The sequence below is a fragment of the Myripristis murdjan genome, chromosome 7, assembly GCF_902150065.1.
Source record: "Myripristis murdjan chromosome 7, fMyrMur1.1, whole genome shotgun sequence".
In the NCBI taxonomy this organism is placed as follows: Eukaryota; Metazoa; Chordata; class Actinopteri; order Holocentriformes; family Holocentridae; genus Myripristis; species Myripristis murdjan.
Window position 1 is genome coordinate 198,321 of NC_043986.1, and position 16,680 is coordinate 215,000.

Here is a 16,680-nt window from a genome sequence, read left to right on the forward strand (position 1 = left end):
ACATACCTGCTTCATATTTGAACACTGTGGATGTTTCTGTTTTCTGTTTCTGAAGTTTTCTTTATAATATGCACAAAACCTGAATGGAAACACAGCTGATAAAAGCGTCCGACTCGGCTGCATGGCTCTAGTTGAAGGCCTGCTAGTTTTCAGAGGGACAGGCAGGCAGCTGATTGTACAAACTGTTCCAGACATTCAACATGACGACAATTCTCGCAAACAAAATTAAGGTTAATTCTCCACACATTCATTAAGACTGAAAACTAAAATAAAGCTACTTTAAAGTGAGTTTGGTTTGATTTTTTTTTTTTTTTTTTAAAAAGCACTGCCTTTCGGGGGGAAAAGACAAGCAAAACTAACAGACTGAATGCAGACCAATGTGGAAAAAACCTCTAACCTGCTGTATCTGTTGGGCCAAACCTGGAAGAACGGCTTGAAACTTTTGAAATACTTGACAAAAACATGAGTAGCGCTCTGGTTTATCTCACAACTGTTGTGTACATTTTTTTGAGGCTGTTTAAAATGTCTTGATAAGACAAAATGAAGCGCGCCTCAGGCTGTTCAAATATTTCAAATGATGTTCACATTGATTTGAAGAGAGTCAATTGAGGACCAGGTGTTTTCAAGTCATGAAGTGGCTGTAATATAAGCACTAACAGGTTAGCTACCAGCAGGGGCAGTCTGGAGGAGGGGAACAAATTACTACATTCACCCAGCCCCCCACCCCTGTTTATACAATGGGTTTTATGGAAAATGAAGACAAAAACAGCAACTGTCAGAAGTCAGTTTGACCTGCAGACCTCCCCCACGTCTCCTCTGAACTCTGAGCGAGGGACCGTCAGTTGATCGCAGGACTTTTAGTACAGAACGTCAGCTGATAGGAGGGTTTCCGTTAGGGACCGTCAGTCAACAGCACGGCTATGAATAAGGGCCTGTCAGTCAATAATATCAGTTTAAAGCTGTATAACAGAGACAAAAACAATAAACTATCAAAACATGAAATTAAAAAAACAGGTTATATTCCGGAAGCAACGTTTCGTTCAGAGTAATGTGTTGTTAAGCATTGATTTTTAGTTCCAAACTACCACCCTCCCCACCCCTACCCCCACCCCCACCCACCATCATGGAGACTAGCGGGACACAACAGCTGCCTTTTGATTATATATATACACACACACTTTTTATCGAATTTTCCTTTTCGTTTGTTTTTCCTAGAAAAAGATACCGTCCGTTTTCCTCTCCGGTTGTCCCTCAGCGTCAGGTCGGTTCACAAAGACGAAACATTACAGAGTCTCCAGACAGAGTCAAACTGGGTAGAAGCTGAGGCAGTTCTACCAGCTCTATGTGACACTACCTTTCTATCTGAAAACAGTGTAAAACAGTAAACCCCCATCAACAACCCAGTCACACGCCTTCACTTGGTGTCAGTCTTCTGGTTAGTCAGCCTATCAATCAGCTGGCCTGACCAATCAGCTGACTCTTTCACTAACGGCAGTCCGGGACTCGACGGTTTCCTCTCGACTGGGGCGGGGCACGGCAGACTGGGGGACGATGTCTCTGAGCTCCCTGCCCTCACCCGCTGCCTCTGCCTCGGCCCGGAGCCTTGCCCGGCCCTCCATCCCAGCCCCGATCCCAGGCCCCAAACCGACACCAGGCCCGGCTCCTGCTGGGGGCCCCGGGGCCATGGATGTGGTACTGGGGGCTCTGGAGGTGCTGTTGGATCCTCTTCCTCCTCCTAACATCTCTCTGCTGTCGGAAGCTGTCGATGCCTCCCCTCTGCCCTCCACCCGGCTGCCCTCTCTGCTCGGCAGCAGGCTCGCTCGACTGGGCCGTGAGGTGCTGAGATCCTGGGGCTGTTCGCTCTGGTTCTGCTGGGCTGGGGCCGGGACGAGGCTGGTTCTGGTTAGGCTGGAAGAGGCTCGGTGGGGTTGGAGGTGGTGTGCATGCGGCCTGGGCAGTTGGGGGTGGGGGTGGGGCTGGGCCTGCGGGCGAGGCACAGGTTGAGCTCTCTGATAGTGTGGTTGGGACTGGGACTGGGGCTGAGAATGGGGCAGCCTAGGCTGGGGGATGGGCTGCCTGGGCTGTGGCCGGTACTGAGTCTGGGGTTGGTGTTGTGATGGGTTCCTGGGCTGAGGCTGAGACTGGTGCTTGGGCTGTGCCTGGGGTTGGGTTTGTGGTTGGGCTGGGTGTCTCGGTTGAGGTTGAGATTGGGCTGGGTATCTAGGCTGGGGTGGGAGTTGAGATTGGGTTGGTTGCCTGGTCTGGGATAAGGGTTGGGATTGGTGCCTAGGCTGGGGTTGGGCTTGAGACGGGTACCTGGGCTGGGATTGGGTTTGAGATGGGTATCTGGGCTGGGATTGGGGCTGAGAAACTGGAGGGGATTGGGTTTGGTGCTGTGATTGCCTGGCCTGAGCGGTCTGGGGTGGCTGAAGGCGTTGGGTGAGTGAGGATTGAGAGTGTGGCTGGAGTGGAGCCTGGGACTGGGACTGGTGCTGGGCTCGGTGCTGGGCTGGAGGGTGGAGAGGCTGTGGCTGCGGTCTTTGAGACAGGGCCTGGGGATGACTGTGCGCTTGGGGTTGGGTGTGTTGGGGCCGTGATGGGGGCTGGGGCAGCAGATGCCTGGTGGGGGACGACTGAGGTGCAGGGTATCGAGGCTGGGCCTGGGGCTGACTGGCAGACTGGGTCTGGGGATGTTGGGGACGTGTTGGGGGGAGTGGGCGTGGTTGGGAAAGAGAATGACGAGGTTCAGGTAGGGATTGGGGTGCAGCCTGGGACTGGGGTGGAGTCTTGGACTGGGGTCGAGGTGGAGCTTGCTGAGTATGCTGTGGCTGCTGGGTGGCCAGCTGGGATGTGGCCTGGGGGTCAACCTCAGGCCTGGGCTGGCTGGAAGGTGCCAGCTGTCGAGACGCTGGAGGTGGAAGAGGAGAGGCAAGATGCTGATCTGAAGAGGAGGATGAGGAAGAGGGGGATTGTGGGTGGCGATGAGGATGATGGTGGTGATGATGATGGTGATGTTTGTGTGGAGTGCGCTCCTTCCTCTTGTGGCTTTTTGATGGGCTAATGCTACTGCTGCTGCTACTCCTTCCTCCTCCTTCTCCTCCTCCTCCTCCTCTTCCTCCCTCTCCTTCTCCCTTGTCACTTTCATCTGCTCCTCCTTCTCTGCTCCCTCCATCTCCTGCTGAAATCCCCGGTTTCTCCTTGTGCTTCCTCCCTTTATGTGGCTTGTGTCCATGTGATTGGCTCTCATCTGAACCAGGAAGCTGCTTCTGTGATTGTGACTGGCTCTGCTCAGAGGGGGCAGGGTGAGACTCTGTGGTTGGCACTCCTCCTGCTGAACCTCCCTCTCCCCCTGCAGAAGTACTCTTTCCAGTCTCAGTCGTTGTTGGTGGTGGCGTCTGAACGCTTTCCCTCTCCTCTACTGTCTCTCTAGTTTTGCGCTTTTTGATTGGCAGGGCTGTTTCTTGGACGACAGGTTTTGTGGAAGACTCCTTAGCTGCTCTCCGCTTGGCTTCAGCTGCCAAGATGGCAGCTGCAGTGTAGCTTCCAGCTGCTGAGCTCCCAGAGGCAGATGCCGAAGAGGAGGCTGCTGCTGCAACCGGTGATGTAGCTGAAGCAGAGGCTGGCTTCCTCCCACGTTTCTTGGGGGCGGTCTGTGGCGGGGCAGGAAGCTCCTGCTCTGACTTCCTCTTCCTGCCAGGACGGGACTTGGTGGACACCAGTGCTGGAGACACTGCCTACAGAGGGATTAGCAGAACAACCAGCAGCATCAGCATCAACATCATTGATAAACATCCTTATCAGTAGTTGTACTATAATATAATACCAGGTGCTTCCTTGGTGTTTGTATGGATCAGTGGTTCCCAATCCAGTCCTAGTCCTTGCAGCCCTGTCCTGCATGTTTTGTTTCCGCTTTACTCCTGCACACCTCATCTAATTAAGGGCCAAACACTTCCAGCTGGTTTAGGTAGACCTGTTTCAACCAATCAGCATAAAGCCCTTAAAAGAATAAAGTATGCATGTGGGTCCCTGACAACCGGTTTGAGGCTTATTAAACAGTGACTGAGCTACATCATTTAGAAAATCACTGCGCTACATCCTACTATACCAACATTTAAAATAAGAAATATTAAGACAATAACAAAAACCAATAAAGCAATGAAATATTTGTGTGGCCCCTTGCCTCAGATACATTTGCCTTGGTGTCCCCCTACCAGGAAGACAAGGCTTCCAGTAACAGCTCCAAAGGTCACAGGGGCACACTCACCTCCTCACCCTGACAAGGTTACAATTCCAGGAGGGGGGCAATGTGAAGTACAGGGGCCAAGTGCAAATCCTGCCGGGTGAGAGCAGGGAGCATACTTCACACACCTAGGTAAAAAAAAAAAACTGGAGTGGAGAACATAACCTTTCTGGAGAGAAAGAGCTGATGTGGGAGGTTTGGAAATAAAAGATCTATAGATCAGTAACATACAGTTGGGTTCACTTTCATGCCCAGTGTCAGCTCTGGATATTGCTGGGTGGCTGCTGCACAGGTGGAATTAGCCCCAGTGGATACAAAGTTCAACTCCAACCCTGGAAATCTGACTGCTGTTTGCAGCAATATACCTAACAGCAGTATTGAGTACCGGGCGTTTTTGGAAATGGTGGCTGGGGTGCTGGAGAGGCTTCAGTTTCCAACTCCAAGGTCCTACAGTGAGACCTCAATGATGGCAGTTACTAGGGGCTGGAAATCTAGAGAAGTATGACTGAGAGGAATGTTTTTCCAATCTGACCTCCTGATCTGAGCTCCGTGTTGTTATTGGAACCTGCGCTGTCCATGCCCATATCGTACGCCATGTGTGGAACTCAGCAGAAGTACTTGGTATCAGATCACCTTGGGACAAAGGTTGCTGATCAACTTTGTATTTCTTTGATATGGACTGATCTATAGCTCCTTTTCTACCACAGGAATTTCCCCCAGGGACTAAGCCCTGGGGAAAGGAACCGTCTGCATTTTGACTGCCAGGACCAGGGCCACAATTCAGTTGTGGGGACAAAAAGTCCCTGCTCAGGGGTAGTTATTTCCAATGGCCCAGGCACTTCGGGGGTTGGGGCTTGCAGGGATGATTGTCGCTGATTGGTCAAACACACACAACTTGGTTGCTTCAACTTATGTACCACTTCATTCATTAAAAACAAGAGAGTACTCATGTATCGATTTAGGACCAGTTTAGGATGAGGGGAGGACATTTCTTTTTGTTTAATAGCATTAAAAATAAAGTCAGGCTTGGCCACTGACTTCCTGACTCATTTAAGAAGAAAGTGGAAATGAAGACAGCAACAAGCTGAAAAAACTTTTTAGTTCCTTGCAGAGCAGACCCAGGGAATCCTTTACCCAGTACAGGAAACCCAGATGTGATGGTGATTTATCAACAACGCCTGGTGGCTGACTGTTCAGAATATTTTCATCTCACTTCTCAATGTGCTTCTCTCGCATTCAGGAAGATGTTGTGGAGTCAAAATGGCCTGTTCAAATCTCTGTTATAGAAACAACTGCTAGGAGCTATGACCAGAAGCTGGTCAATGCCTGACAATGCAACAGCCAGTGAAGGTGTTGGTGGACAAAAGGGATGAGAAAAGCCGTCATGTCTGAGTGGGTTGGCATGAAGGACCCACTCACTCTTGATTCAGGGGAGAGGAGCCTGCAGAGCAAAAAGGCCTGGTACAAGACATCAGCCCTGAACCCATTCTCTTGGCAGGTGAGATGTCCAAAAAGGTGCTGCTACGAGTGGATCAGACCTGTGCTGAGATGCTGGGGGCTCTGGATATTGCTAGGGTGGCTTGTGTGACAGGTCTCTCCTGCATCCAGGGAATTTCAGGTAGAACGTGCCTCTGGATTGGCAGACAGGAGTGACAGTCGCAATTTAGACGTAAGTGGGTTTGTGAATCATGCTGCCATACCCGCAGGTACTAGGAAGGAAACTCTGCCCAGAGGTCAAGCCTCAAAACAAGGAGTAACAACACAGATTTCATTGTGGTCATGAAGTGGTGGAACACCTCTTTGTCCTCTGATGGAAAATTGTGTGGTTGTGAAAGTACACTAAGCCATTGTACCATTTTTATCAGACAGTGAGCCACAAAAAAGTGTTTGATTTATTTGTTGATCATTGTTCTAATGATGCACGTCCACGGGATCAGTCATTTCCATGGTTCCCATACATCATCTATGTAAGCAGCTGTGCAATGCATTCTCGTAGCGTTGCGCTGTGCTTTGAGAGACAGGGCATCACATTGGTGTCCCCTCATTTGCATTAAGTTGTGAACCATAACCCGTCCCTGTGGGCCACTGTGGGCCTGAGCTGCAGGTACAGAGCAAAAGCATGAGATCAGAAATATAGGAGGTCAAAATGAGGTCTCACCTCATGCTTAGCAAAGTAACCCTCTGGCTCTGTGGCCACCGTGACCTGGGCCTGCATAAGGAGCTCGAACATGGACAGGTGACTGACAAATCAACCCTACCGTTGAGGCAGTAGATGTGGTGCCGGTGGCAGATTCTGCCTTGCCAAAGGGCATCTTGACCAGCAGTTTGCCCGGAGTTTTCTCAACCACCCGCTTCATGGCCACGCCCTCTGTAGCCTGTCGCAGCTTTCCACTGCCTAAACAAACACACATAAATACACAAACATCAAGACAAACACAAATATGAACACAGCTACCTCACTCCCTGTGCCGTCACTGGTTTGAAGTTTTAATTCCCTGTTCCTTCATTCTGCAGTCGGCGAAAGAGTCTGTCTCTGTCGCTGTCTCTGAATGAGTGGAATGTTCCTATAAAACGTATAAATTCACAAAAATAATCCCCTCCATCATGTCTTGTGAGCCACTAGAAATGTGTGTTGGTGTGTGTGTGATGGTGTGTGTGTCTGCAGAGACCCTGCCCTCTGCCTGGATTTCCTTGTTTTGCTGAGCTCAGGACTATTCTGGGTGTTGGCCTTTGGGCAGCAGGTGTGTAGCTCCCAGCCAATCACGGTGCAGCATGGGGCCAGGTTGATAGCACCACCTCCAAAAGGAAACTACGAAAGTCATGAACGTGGAAAAAAAAATCTAGCAAGGAGAAACGGTGAGCGGACAAAGCACGTTCCACAGCGACGGTGAATCTGGGGTTGGCTTTCACCCATTGGCGAGCACCAAGGGAGAGGATGAGGATGATGAGCGACGCCACACTGGCCTGACAGCTGCTTGACAGGGAGGGACCAGCGAGACCATTTTTTTAAGTGCGGCCTAGCACGGTAACAGAATGTTTTACATTTCATTCCATTCCACTGCCATCCTAGGAAAGGAAAACTGACTGCCAGTGGTTACCTTAGCCAGGGAGGAGGGGCTAACTATGAATGTTGCGTTTACAAACGCCAAGAACAAATCCTATTCTTTCTAACTTTAACTTCCCCACTATACTTCATCATTTACTTTAATCTTCTTGTTGATTATTTACTCGGAGTGGGTGAAATAATTTCCAAATAAATGTCCATTGTTGCTCATGTTTGCGCCTGTGTACCTTTGGGCCTCCCGCGGCCTCGCCCTGACGGTTTAACCACTTTGGGCTTCTTGGGTGGGCGCTTCTCACGGCGGGAGGGGCTTCCACGCCCGGTGACAGTGAAGTCAAAGTCGTTGGGATCAGTGGTTGTATCGCCAACCTTCTGGAAGTAGGCACTGAGTTCCACCTTGGAGCGAAACGCCTTCCCCTCCGAACTGAACGGAATAAACAACAACACCACAAAGCTTTATAAGTGACAACCAGATCAACAACTTAATAAGTCCTGCAGCACGCAGCCAATGAAATGTCTTCTTCTAAAGATGAAAAATAAACAACAATCATAAATTTGTACTACTAGGACTACAGTTAATATTTCCCTGTGGAATCTGACTGTGGAACATTTCAGACTGTCTGGATGTATTTTGTGTATCAGCTAATGAGCACAGAGACTGAATAACGCTGGGATGCTAAATGGTGCTGCTACAACAGTCAATGCATTCACAGTCACACCAGTAATTACTCTCTGATCTGCGAGCTGCCATGGAAACAGAATGTTGATTTCCATAATCAGGTTAACTGAAATTTGCCCTTGGGGATCAATAATGTATTTCTGATTCTGTTATTTCTGATTAAACGGATGAAGAGGAAGCTGGTTGGCACAGGTAGATTTGTGGTGGCAAAACCCCATCACTGTTGCCATGGAAACAGTGATGCGAGCATGTGCAGGAAAAAAGTGGATAAGGAATCTGACAGTATAAACACACCACACACACACACACACTGACACACACATACACACACAGTGACAATTTCCCTTCTACATGCTTGTTGAAGAACACCCAATAATTTGACATCAGCGTTTCCTCTGATGAAAACAGAAGGAATCATCATCATTATTGCTGCTACAGTAGTGTGAATTTGTGTAGCCCGTCCAAACCTGAGCAAATTAATTTGATTTATATCAAAAACATGCAGAGAAACAGGAGATCACCAGAATCACCAGAAACTTAAAAAAATATGATGATGTGATGGACATCTAAACTCTAAAGTCACAAGGAACGGATGGGATGTACGGGACGGAAAATGACCTTCTGCTGGACGGTTTTGATGTTTTAGAAGTCTTAACTCGTGTTTTTGTGTATGAGGCATCCAAAAACCATCAGAGAGTCAGGTGTCTGTAATCTTAATGAAAGTGGGCGTGGCTTACTTGATCAGGTAGACATCGAACTTCCCTGCCGAGCGTCCAGACTTCCTTTGCTTCAGTTTACGTGTCCAGCCCTCCGGCAGCGACGGGTCGTCGTACAGTGGCCCGCGGTCCCGGATTATAGAGCGCCGCTGTCTGGGCGACTCGGCCGACTCCCCGCCCGCCGATGACTCCGCCCCCGGCTCCGCCCCCGGTTCCGAGGGGCCCGCCGCCGGCTCCGGCGTCTGCATGGCCACAAGAAAATAAAAACAGTTTCAGTTTTTCTTCAAATGAAAAACCATGAAGAACTGAGCTAAATCATAATGCATCTGTCATTTTTAAGAATTAAAAATCAAGTTGATCTTAGTATCTAATATGTACACATACACATACTTACATACACTCACTCACATAATTACTCAGATTATTACATGCATTTCTATCAATAAAAAAATTTCATAATAGGAAAAAAAATCATAAAAGGAAAAAACAATTTATTTGTCATTTCAGTGTCGTATTTGCTCCTGCGGCCTCTGAAACACCTGTCCTCACCTGTGTTTGTGGCTCCGCCCCCTTCGGCGGTGCAGCCGAGGTGCTGGTCTCCGCCCCCCGGTCAGCATGGCGACGCTCCCTGCGGGCCTTCTTGGTCTTGCTGTGGGAGCGCTCCCTCTCTCTGGGGGGGGGCTGCGGGTCGACGGGCCCCTCCTCCCCCTGACCCTCCCCTCTGCAAACACAGCACAACTTACACACATTATTAAACAGGTAATAATACTATTCTGAATGTGCTGTGTAATAACACTGCACTGTGTAGAAACTGGGAATAACTTCTCCTTTGTTTTGCAGTGAAAACCTTGAGTACAAAACAAAATACATTTTTCTCCTTTTTGTAAGAACTCAGTCAGGTCAAATATATTTACAGAGCAAAAACACTGAAAAAGAGCAGTTAAGAAAAATAATTGAACTTAAAAAAACTTAAATTAAAGGAAATTAGACAGGAATTAGACAGTTCATATCACACTAAACACAGACAAACGTATGACATGCAGCTGTTACTACATACTGTGGGGGTTGCACTCATTTTTTTTTAACAAATAGGTGATCACTGGGTGCAATTTAATAAAATGCCACAGTGAGTCTTCATTTACATCAGGTGCCACTTCTTATTATTTGCTTCAATAAATGTGCCACAGTGCAGTAAACAGCTTTATTCTGAAAACAAGTGTCATCATCCAGGCCACACCCCCTCGTCGAGGTCAGGTCGCCATCCACAGTCCCCACTCTGCTGTCAGTGCGTGTGTGTGTGTGTGTGTGTGTGTGTGTGGACCCTCGTTAGCCTCAGCTGGATAACGAGGTCAGAATTCTTACGATGGCTTTGTGTTTACAAACTGTTTCTAATCGAGTGTGTGTGAAAGTGTTAAAGTTGAGTGGAGTTTCTACGTTTAAGTGCAGACATCACTCTCACACGCACACACGCACACACACACACACACACACAAACACACACACACACACACACACTCAGCTGCTGTTGGCTCTGCAGGATGAGAACTTCACTTCCTGTCTGTGTGGTGGTGAGCAGCTGCGGGATGCGACTTCCTGTCAGCAGCAGCCAGCGCACAGGAAGCAGCTCTGACGGCGCCGCCATCACCACAGGTCACCTGCATGCAACCTGATTGGTCAACTGTTAACGGGTCATACTGTCAACTGACTGTCACCTGGTGAGGTCAGAGTGTGATGTCATCAAGCCGTGACTTCTTATAATGACATGACCAACCTCAGTCGTGAATTCTGATTGGTTAACGAGCTGGATGGCAGTTAGCGTGTAAAAGCTGATTGGTCAGAATGAAACGCAGCAGCTGTGACACACTGAACAGTTCAGTGTGTGTGTTCTGAACCTGCAGAGTGTCCAGGGAGCCAATCAGGACTCTGGTTTCACATCATGTGACGCTCGGTTTGAAGAGACCACAGCCTTACAGAGGAACCAGCTAACAAGAATGATTAAACCAGCTAACGAAGATGATTAAACCCACTAACGAGGATGATTAAACCCACTAACGAGGATGATTAAACCAGCTAACGAGGATGATTAAACCAGCTAACGAGGATGATTAAACCCACTAACGAGGATGATTAAACCACCTAACGAGGATGATTAAACCACCTAACGAGGATGATTAAACCACCTAACGAGGATGATTAAACGTGCTAACGAGGATGTACGAAACATTAACCAGTAAATTAACCAGCTCACAGGAACAAATGAACATGCTAACAAGCATGTTCATCAAGCATCAAATCTGGAAAAATAAACCAGCAAACGACAATAAAGCAGCTAACGAGGATAAATCAACCCCTGGCCAGGATGCCTGAACAGCTAACGAGGCCGACCAGCGAGGCCGACCGGAGGCTCGCAGAGAGAGGAGCACAGGGAGTTTCCCGTGACGAGCTGCTGGTATGAAATCATTTTCATCCAGTTTCAGTTTGAATCATTAAAAACCAAAACAGCAGCGGCTCTGATCTGTGACACTGAAACTCTTTTTCATCTTTCACTCAGATCCTGAAGCAACGTTTCTCAGGTCAGGACTGAAAAATCTGAGCTTTCTGAAATGTGCTCAGAGAGAACAGTCTTTTCCCATTTCCCCTAAAGTACACACCGAACTGAACCATAAACAGGAAGAGAGGCAGCGGCGGCGTCATGCTCAGTTTCCCCTGGAGGAGGACAGTTCTTAATAAAATACTCTTCTGCAAGACAACATGAACTAAAACTTTATTTAGTTCAAAATCTGATGCTACAGTTTTTTCCACTCTTGCAGCTTTAAATGTTTGACCTGTTCACATTTTACATGTCAACAAACCATTAACAGATCTAATTTTTAAAACATGAGTTTGTGGTTGAAGCAGCCGCCTTATAATGTTCTGCTCAACATTCAGGAACCACACAGCTGATGATTGGCTGTGGAAAGCAAAACGTTTCCCCGGGGACTATTTTCCCTGGCGGAGGAGGAGGAGGAGGAGGAGGAGGAGGAGGGAGCGTTTCAGTGTGAAAAAGTCCTGAAAAGCCAACAGTGCTGCTGCTTTTAGGAAAACTCATGTGGAGGACTTTATTGGGCTGATGGAAAACTGGAGTGAAGAAAGTGTGAAGGCTCTGAAAGTTCATGTTCATATCGTAGTGGAATGAATGGAGGAAAGGGAGGAGGAGTGATGTGGCAGCTCTGAAAGCCCACTGCTCGCTCTGGGAGGAGAGCAGAGGAACCTTCTGGAGAGGAACCTCTGGACATGCAGAGGAACTGAGATGGAGCTGTAAACTACAATGGGCCACTGTAGGGAAAAAAATGATGGCGGTAATATTCCAAGGAAAAAACAAGGTATTTCTGAGGTTGAAGTCGTAAATTCCCAAGAAAAAATCATGAATACATGAGAAAAAACAGAGAGGAACAGAGGAAAAACAGTTTTTCTTATATTTTTTCCTGTCGGCGGCTCCACCTGTGCTGCCCCCTGCTGGCCGAGGCTCCACCTGTGCTGCCCCCTGCTGGCCGAGGCTCCACCTGTGCTGCCCCCTGCTGGCCGTGTCTCAGGCCTGCAGCTGATCCCCTCAGCAGATTCTACTCTGACATGGGATTCAGGAACAAGGAGATCCTGCTGATCTGAGCCCAGAATCAGCAGATTGTTTTCTTCTGAATCGGCCCAAGTCACAGCAACGTCTCTTCAGAGTCCAGATGCTGAGGAGGAGGTTGGGGTTCTGGACTCAGACCAGCAGGATTTCCTTCAGACTGGATCCCACAGGAGGAGGACAAACTGGTTTCACTGGTTTTATTCTTGTAAATTTGTCATGTTTTTCTTATAAATTTACAACTTTAATTTGGGAAATTCAGAGTTTTTTTCTCAGAATATTCCCCGCTCTCCCGGCTCCAGGTTCTTGTCCCTCCTGACTCGCCGTGGTGGTGAACAGCTGCTGGAGAACATCTCCGGTGTGGCCGAGCCGCTCGGACCGGCCGGCTGCACGTCTGATCAGCTGGAAGAAACTAAACCCAGCAGACATGCTGATCATCTGATAGAAATCTGATGTCGATCAGTAGAAATATAATTTCTTGTCTTTTTTAAAATGTCTTACAAGTGTTTTGATATTTTTGCTGTTTTTCAGCATTTTTTATTAACATCAGAGATTTTTTTTTTTACTCATTTACTCATTGCATTTTTTTTTTTTTTTTGGCATGTTGAGAGAAATCAAGTGAATTTGTCTGATGTGTGAAGCGACCTGAGGCTGAGGCTGCCAGTTAACAAAAAACAGGGAAGCTTGACACTTTGCATAACACCAGCTCTAATTTGATAAAGATCTGAGCGGAGGACAAGCAGACAGACGGTTTGGTGCTTTAACTGGAGAAAAATGAGTCAAAAACCTCAGCGATTATCAAAAGGATAATCAGTGAACTCTCAGCTGACTGACGATTCCACCAGTCGCTTCAGCCGTCGGTTCAACGCCTTGTTGCTGCGATCTGGAGACAGGAGAGCCTCTCCATCCGGACCACCGGACCACCGGACCACCGGGCCACCGGGCCACCGGACCACCGGGCCACCGGACCACCGGGCCACCGGGCCACCGGGCCACCGGGCCACCGGACCACCGGGCCACCGGACCACCGGGCCACCGGACCACCGGGCCGCCCGCTCAGGTGCCAGCAAAACAATAATCACTTCATTCTCTGTTGATGGTCTAACTGATGAATTGCTCCACCAGTTCCTGTTGTGAGTGGCAGTGACGTTGATGTGTCTGGTGTTTTAACGTGATAACTCACTGAAAGCAGTTCTCATCCATCTGAACTCGCTCATTTGCTGTTAACCAGCTCCACTTCAGTTTCCACCAGCCTCAGGGCTCAGAGGTCAGGGGTCAGAGGTCAGGGGTCACAGCAGCATCGCCATTCACAAAACATCTGAACCCCCTGCGGGCCCCCGACCCTCACTGTGAGCCCCTGTATCGGCCTCAGGTGAGGGGTCTACCTGCATGCCGCCTTACAGCAGCAGGTTTGTTGTGCTTGCTAATGTTCCGTTAATTTTTTTGTGCAGAGTCAGAGTGATGCTGTGTGACGTCGAGCCGCCGTCGCTCATCTGACAGGAAACTACAAACCCTGCCAGCACGTGGCCCTCCGCTCTTCTTCATCTGAATCTCTTTAGCAAAGCGCTGCAGCCGCGGAGACAAACTGCAGTTTGTTCAACTTTTCTTTTTGTTAAAGGCTGAAGCTTTTCAAGGGGCGACAGATTTATTGTGTCTATTGTGATATTAATTACTAATAATAACTAACTGAATAAATAAATACATAAATTAATATTTGTCAGCGAGTTGCAAATGTTTAGGCCTGTTTCCACCAGAATGTTCCTGGTAGTATCTGGGGGGCAGGAGCTGCTACAGGAGCGTCCTCTGGCTCGGCCCTCTCACCTGCTGTGTCTCCACTGAGAGGCCGAGCAGGAGGAAGGTTCCTGTAAAGTCACCGGGCGGCTGAGCGACCATGAATACGTGTTGTTAAAACGTCTGCTAAAGCTAACGTTAGCGCCCCTAAAAATGCCAGCTAAAAGTGGGTTTTTAACGTTAGCTAGCACGTTAGCGTTAGCTTGGTAGTGTTGGCCGTGTTGCTAGGGACGCCTGCTTTCTGTTGACATCACATCACACTGTGAGTAAACCCAGGAGTTTTTTCAGGCCGCTCAGAGTCCCTGCCCCGAGGCAGGGCCGTGTTTAGCCCCTGTAAAGGTTCCTGAACTCTCTCCTTCGGGGAGGTTCCTCCGGTGGAGACACGCCACAACGGCCACGGCCCCGTAAAATGACCCCGAGGTTCCTGCGGTGGAAACGGGCCTTTTGGTTCATGCGCTCAGCTCCCTGAACGCCTCGTGACAAATAAATCCCCAAAATGGTTGCTGAGGAGGTCTGACAGGCGCCGGGTCCCAAACTGAGACGCTCCAAAACTTCAGGAGGCAGAAACAGTTTTATCCTACTGAAGGTCATTTTCAAAAGTGAGAGCCTGTTATGACTCCTAACGGGGCGTTTGGTGCCATCTGAGGGAGAGAATTAAAGGGACAGTCTGCTGAAACAGTGACGCCATGCAAACAACACACAACACACACACACACACACACACACACACACACACACACACACACACACACACACACAGGTCTGAGCCTGAGCCCCTCAGCTCAAGCTTATACTCATCCTGACTTTACAAATACACACAGGCCTTTATTTTGAAGACATTTCCTCCTTAAAGCCTCCATGAGGTGACCTCACATGACCTCCACCTCCTGTCAGTCAGAGCATCTTAAACAGTGACATCATCATCCTGCGCCAGGGGCTGCAAATTCAAATTTCAGCCAATCAGACCTCAACACATGTAAACACCCTCTCTTCCACCTGTCCCTTCAAAATAAAAGTGTGTTTCTCTCCCAAATTGAGATCCTGTTGGTTTGCTTCCCGGCACCATGCCCCGCCCAAACTTCCTGTTTCAACAGGAAACACATCAAATCAACAAAATAAGAGTCTTACATCACACTTGTTTACACCACTTTTATTTTTGAAAATCAATTCTTTTGATGTGTGTGTATTGATCTAATTTAAATCCTTAGCTGACCCGTCCCGGGTGTTTCCCCTGCCTTCCGCCCCCTGAGCGCCGGGATCGGCTCCAGCAGCCCCGCGGCCCGTGTGAGGATGAGCGGTTTGGGAAATGAATGAATGAAAACCTTCGCTGTTAACGATATTAAGGTTGTTTTTCTTTCTCTGCATGTATCGTCATCTCTGTAATATTATTTTCTATTTATTTAAATATTTATTTGCTTTATCATTTTATTTTATTTACAAAAGATGTTAATAAAATGTAACTGGGGACAAAAGCAGCCATATTACCACCTTTAAATATAGTTTAAGATGTGTGGGAGTATTTTACTGAATGTTTGTTTTTTGACCTTCTCTGTTGCCGTCCAGACGCTGCTGTATCTGAACGGGACGTCCTGCACGAATAAACTCGGCTAATTCATGAATTGAAATATAAAGCAGTCAGTTTACTGCTGGAACCAATCAATTACAGCACCGATTATAGATTTGTGCTGATTGATTTGAACGGATCGGCAAACAGAAATGAAATCCACATAAAACTCTTAACAAAACTTAACAAAACACAAACCACAACTCTCTGCCAGCCGTGTTGTTTTTTCCTCTTATAATTAACATTAAAAACTGAACTAGTTCTGTTTGTTGTTGTTGATTTCTTTTAATTGTTTTTAAACTTTGACATAAGAAGCACAGCCGCACGGCTCAGAGCCGCTCAGCAGGAGAATCAAACTACAGATTTTAAAGTAAAACAATGTTGTTCAAGTCAATCATGAATCAACGTCAAGCCAAATCCACACACACACACTCACACTCACACTCACACTCACACACACACACACACACACCACCTCTCAGCATCATCATCAGCATCATCCTCAGTCAGGGTTATCAGATTGAACTTCACACTTTAAGCTCCACACCCAAAAACAACACCACCAACAGCGAGGTCAGAGGTCAGGGTGTGTGTGTGTGTGTGTGTGTGTGTCCCTCAGTGAACACATTCTGTGTAACTGTTGTGATTCAGGTCAGGAAAACAGAACACAACAGTAACATCGGCAAGTTCTCTCTCTCTCTCTCTCTCTCTCTCTCACACACACACACACACACACTCTCTCTCTCTCACTATCAGAGAAGTGAAACTGCTGCAAACTGTGTGTGTGTGTGTGTGTGTGTGTGTGTGTGTGTGTGTGTACTGGTGGTTTGCTGGTTTCCTCCTCGTCTCAACCTGATGTGACTTTCAACTTTACAGTGAAAAAAACTTCTAACACAAATCCATTTGAAAGCTTAAACAAACAAACAAACAAACAAACAAACAAACAAACAAACAAACGACTGAGCAGAGAGGTTCCTGATCAGTTATCACAAAACAAACCAACAGAACGTCTGGTTCCTCAC

General features: G+C 47.9%; 1 protein-coding gene across 1 annotated transcript in view; it reads right to left on the reverse strand.

Annotated features, from left to right (window-relative positions):
• Positions 1 to 288: 288 nt before the first annotated feature.
• mecp2 (methyl CpG binding protein 2) overlaps positions 289 to 16,680 on the reverse strand; it is an 18,842-nt gene continuing 2,450 nt past the window's right edge. The window contains exons 2-6 of the mRNA XM_030055748.1: positions 9,246 to 9,417; positions 8,718 to 8,938; positions 7,532 to 7,725; positions 6,499 to 6,635; positions 289 to 3,734 (exon numbers count right to left, since the gene is read on the reverse strand). Of these exons, the coding sequence (XP_029911608.1) occupies positions 1,470 to 3,734; positions 6,499 to 6,635; positions 7,532 to 7,725; positions 8,718 to 8,938; positions 9,246 to 9,417 (2,989 nt within the window). The 3' untranslated portion in view covers positions 289 to 1,469. The remainder of the gene's footprint in view (positions 3,735 to 6,498; positions 6,636 to 7,531; positions 7,726 to 8,717; positions 8,939 to 9,245; positions 9,418 to 16,680) is intronic.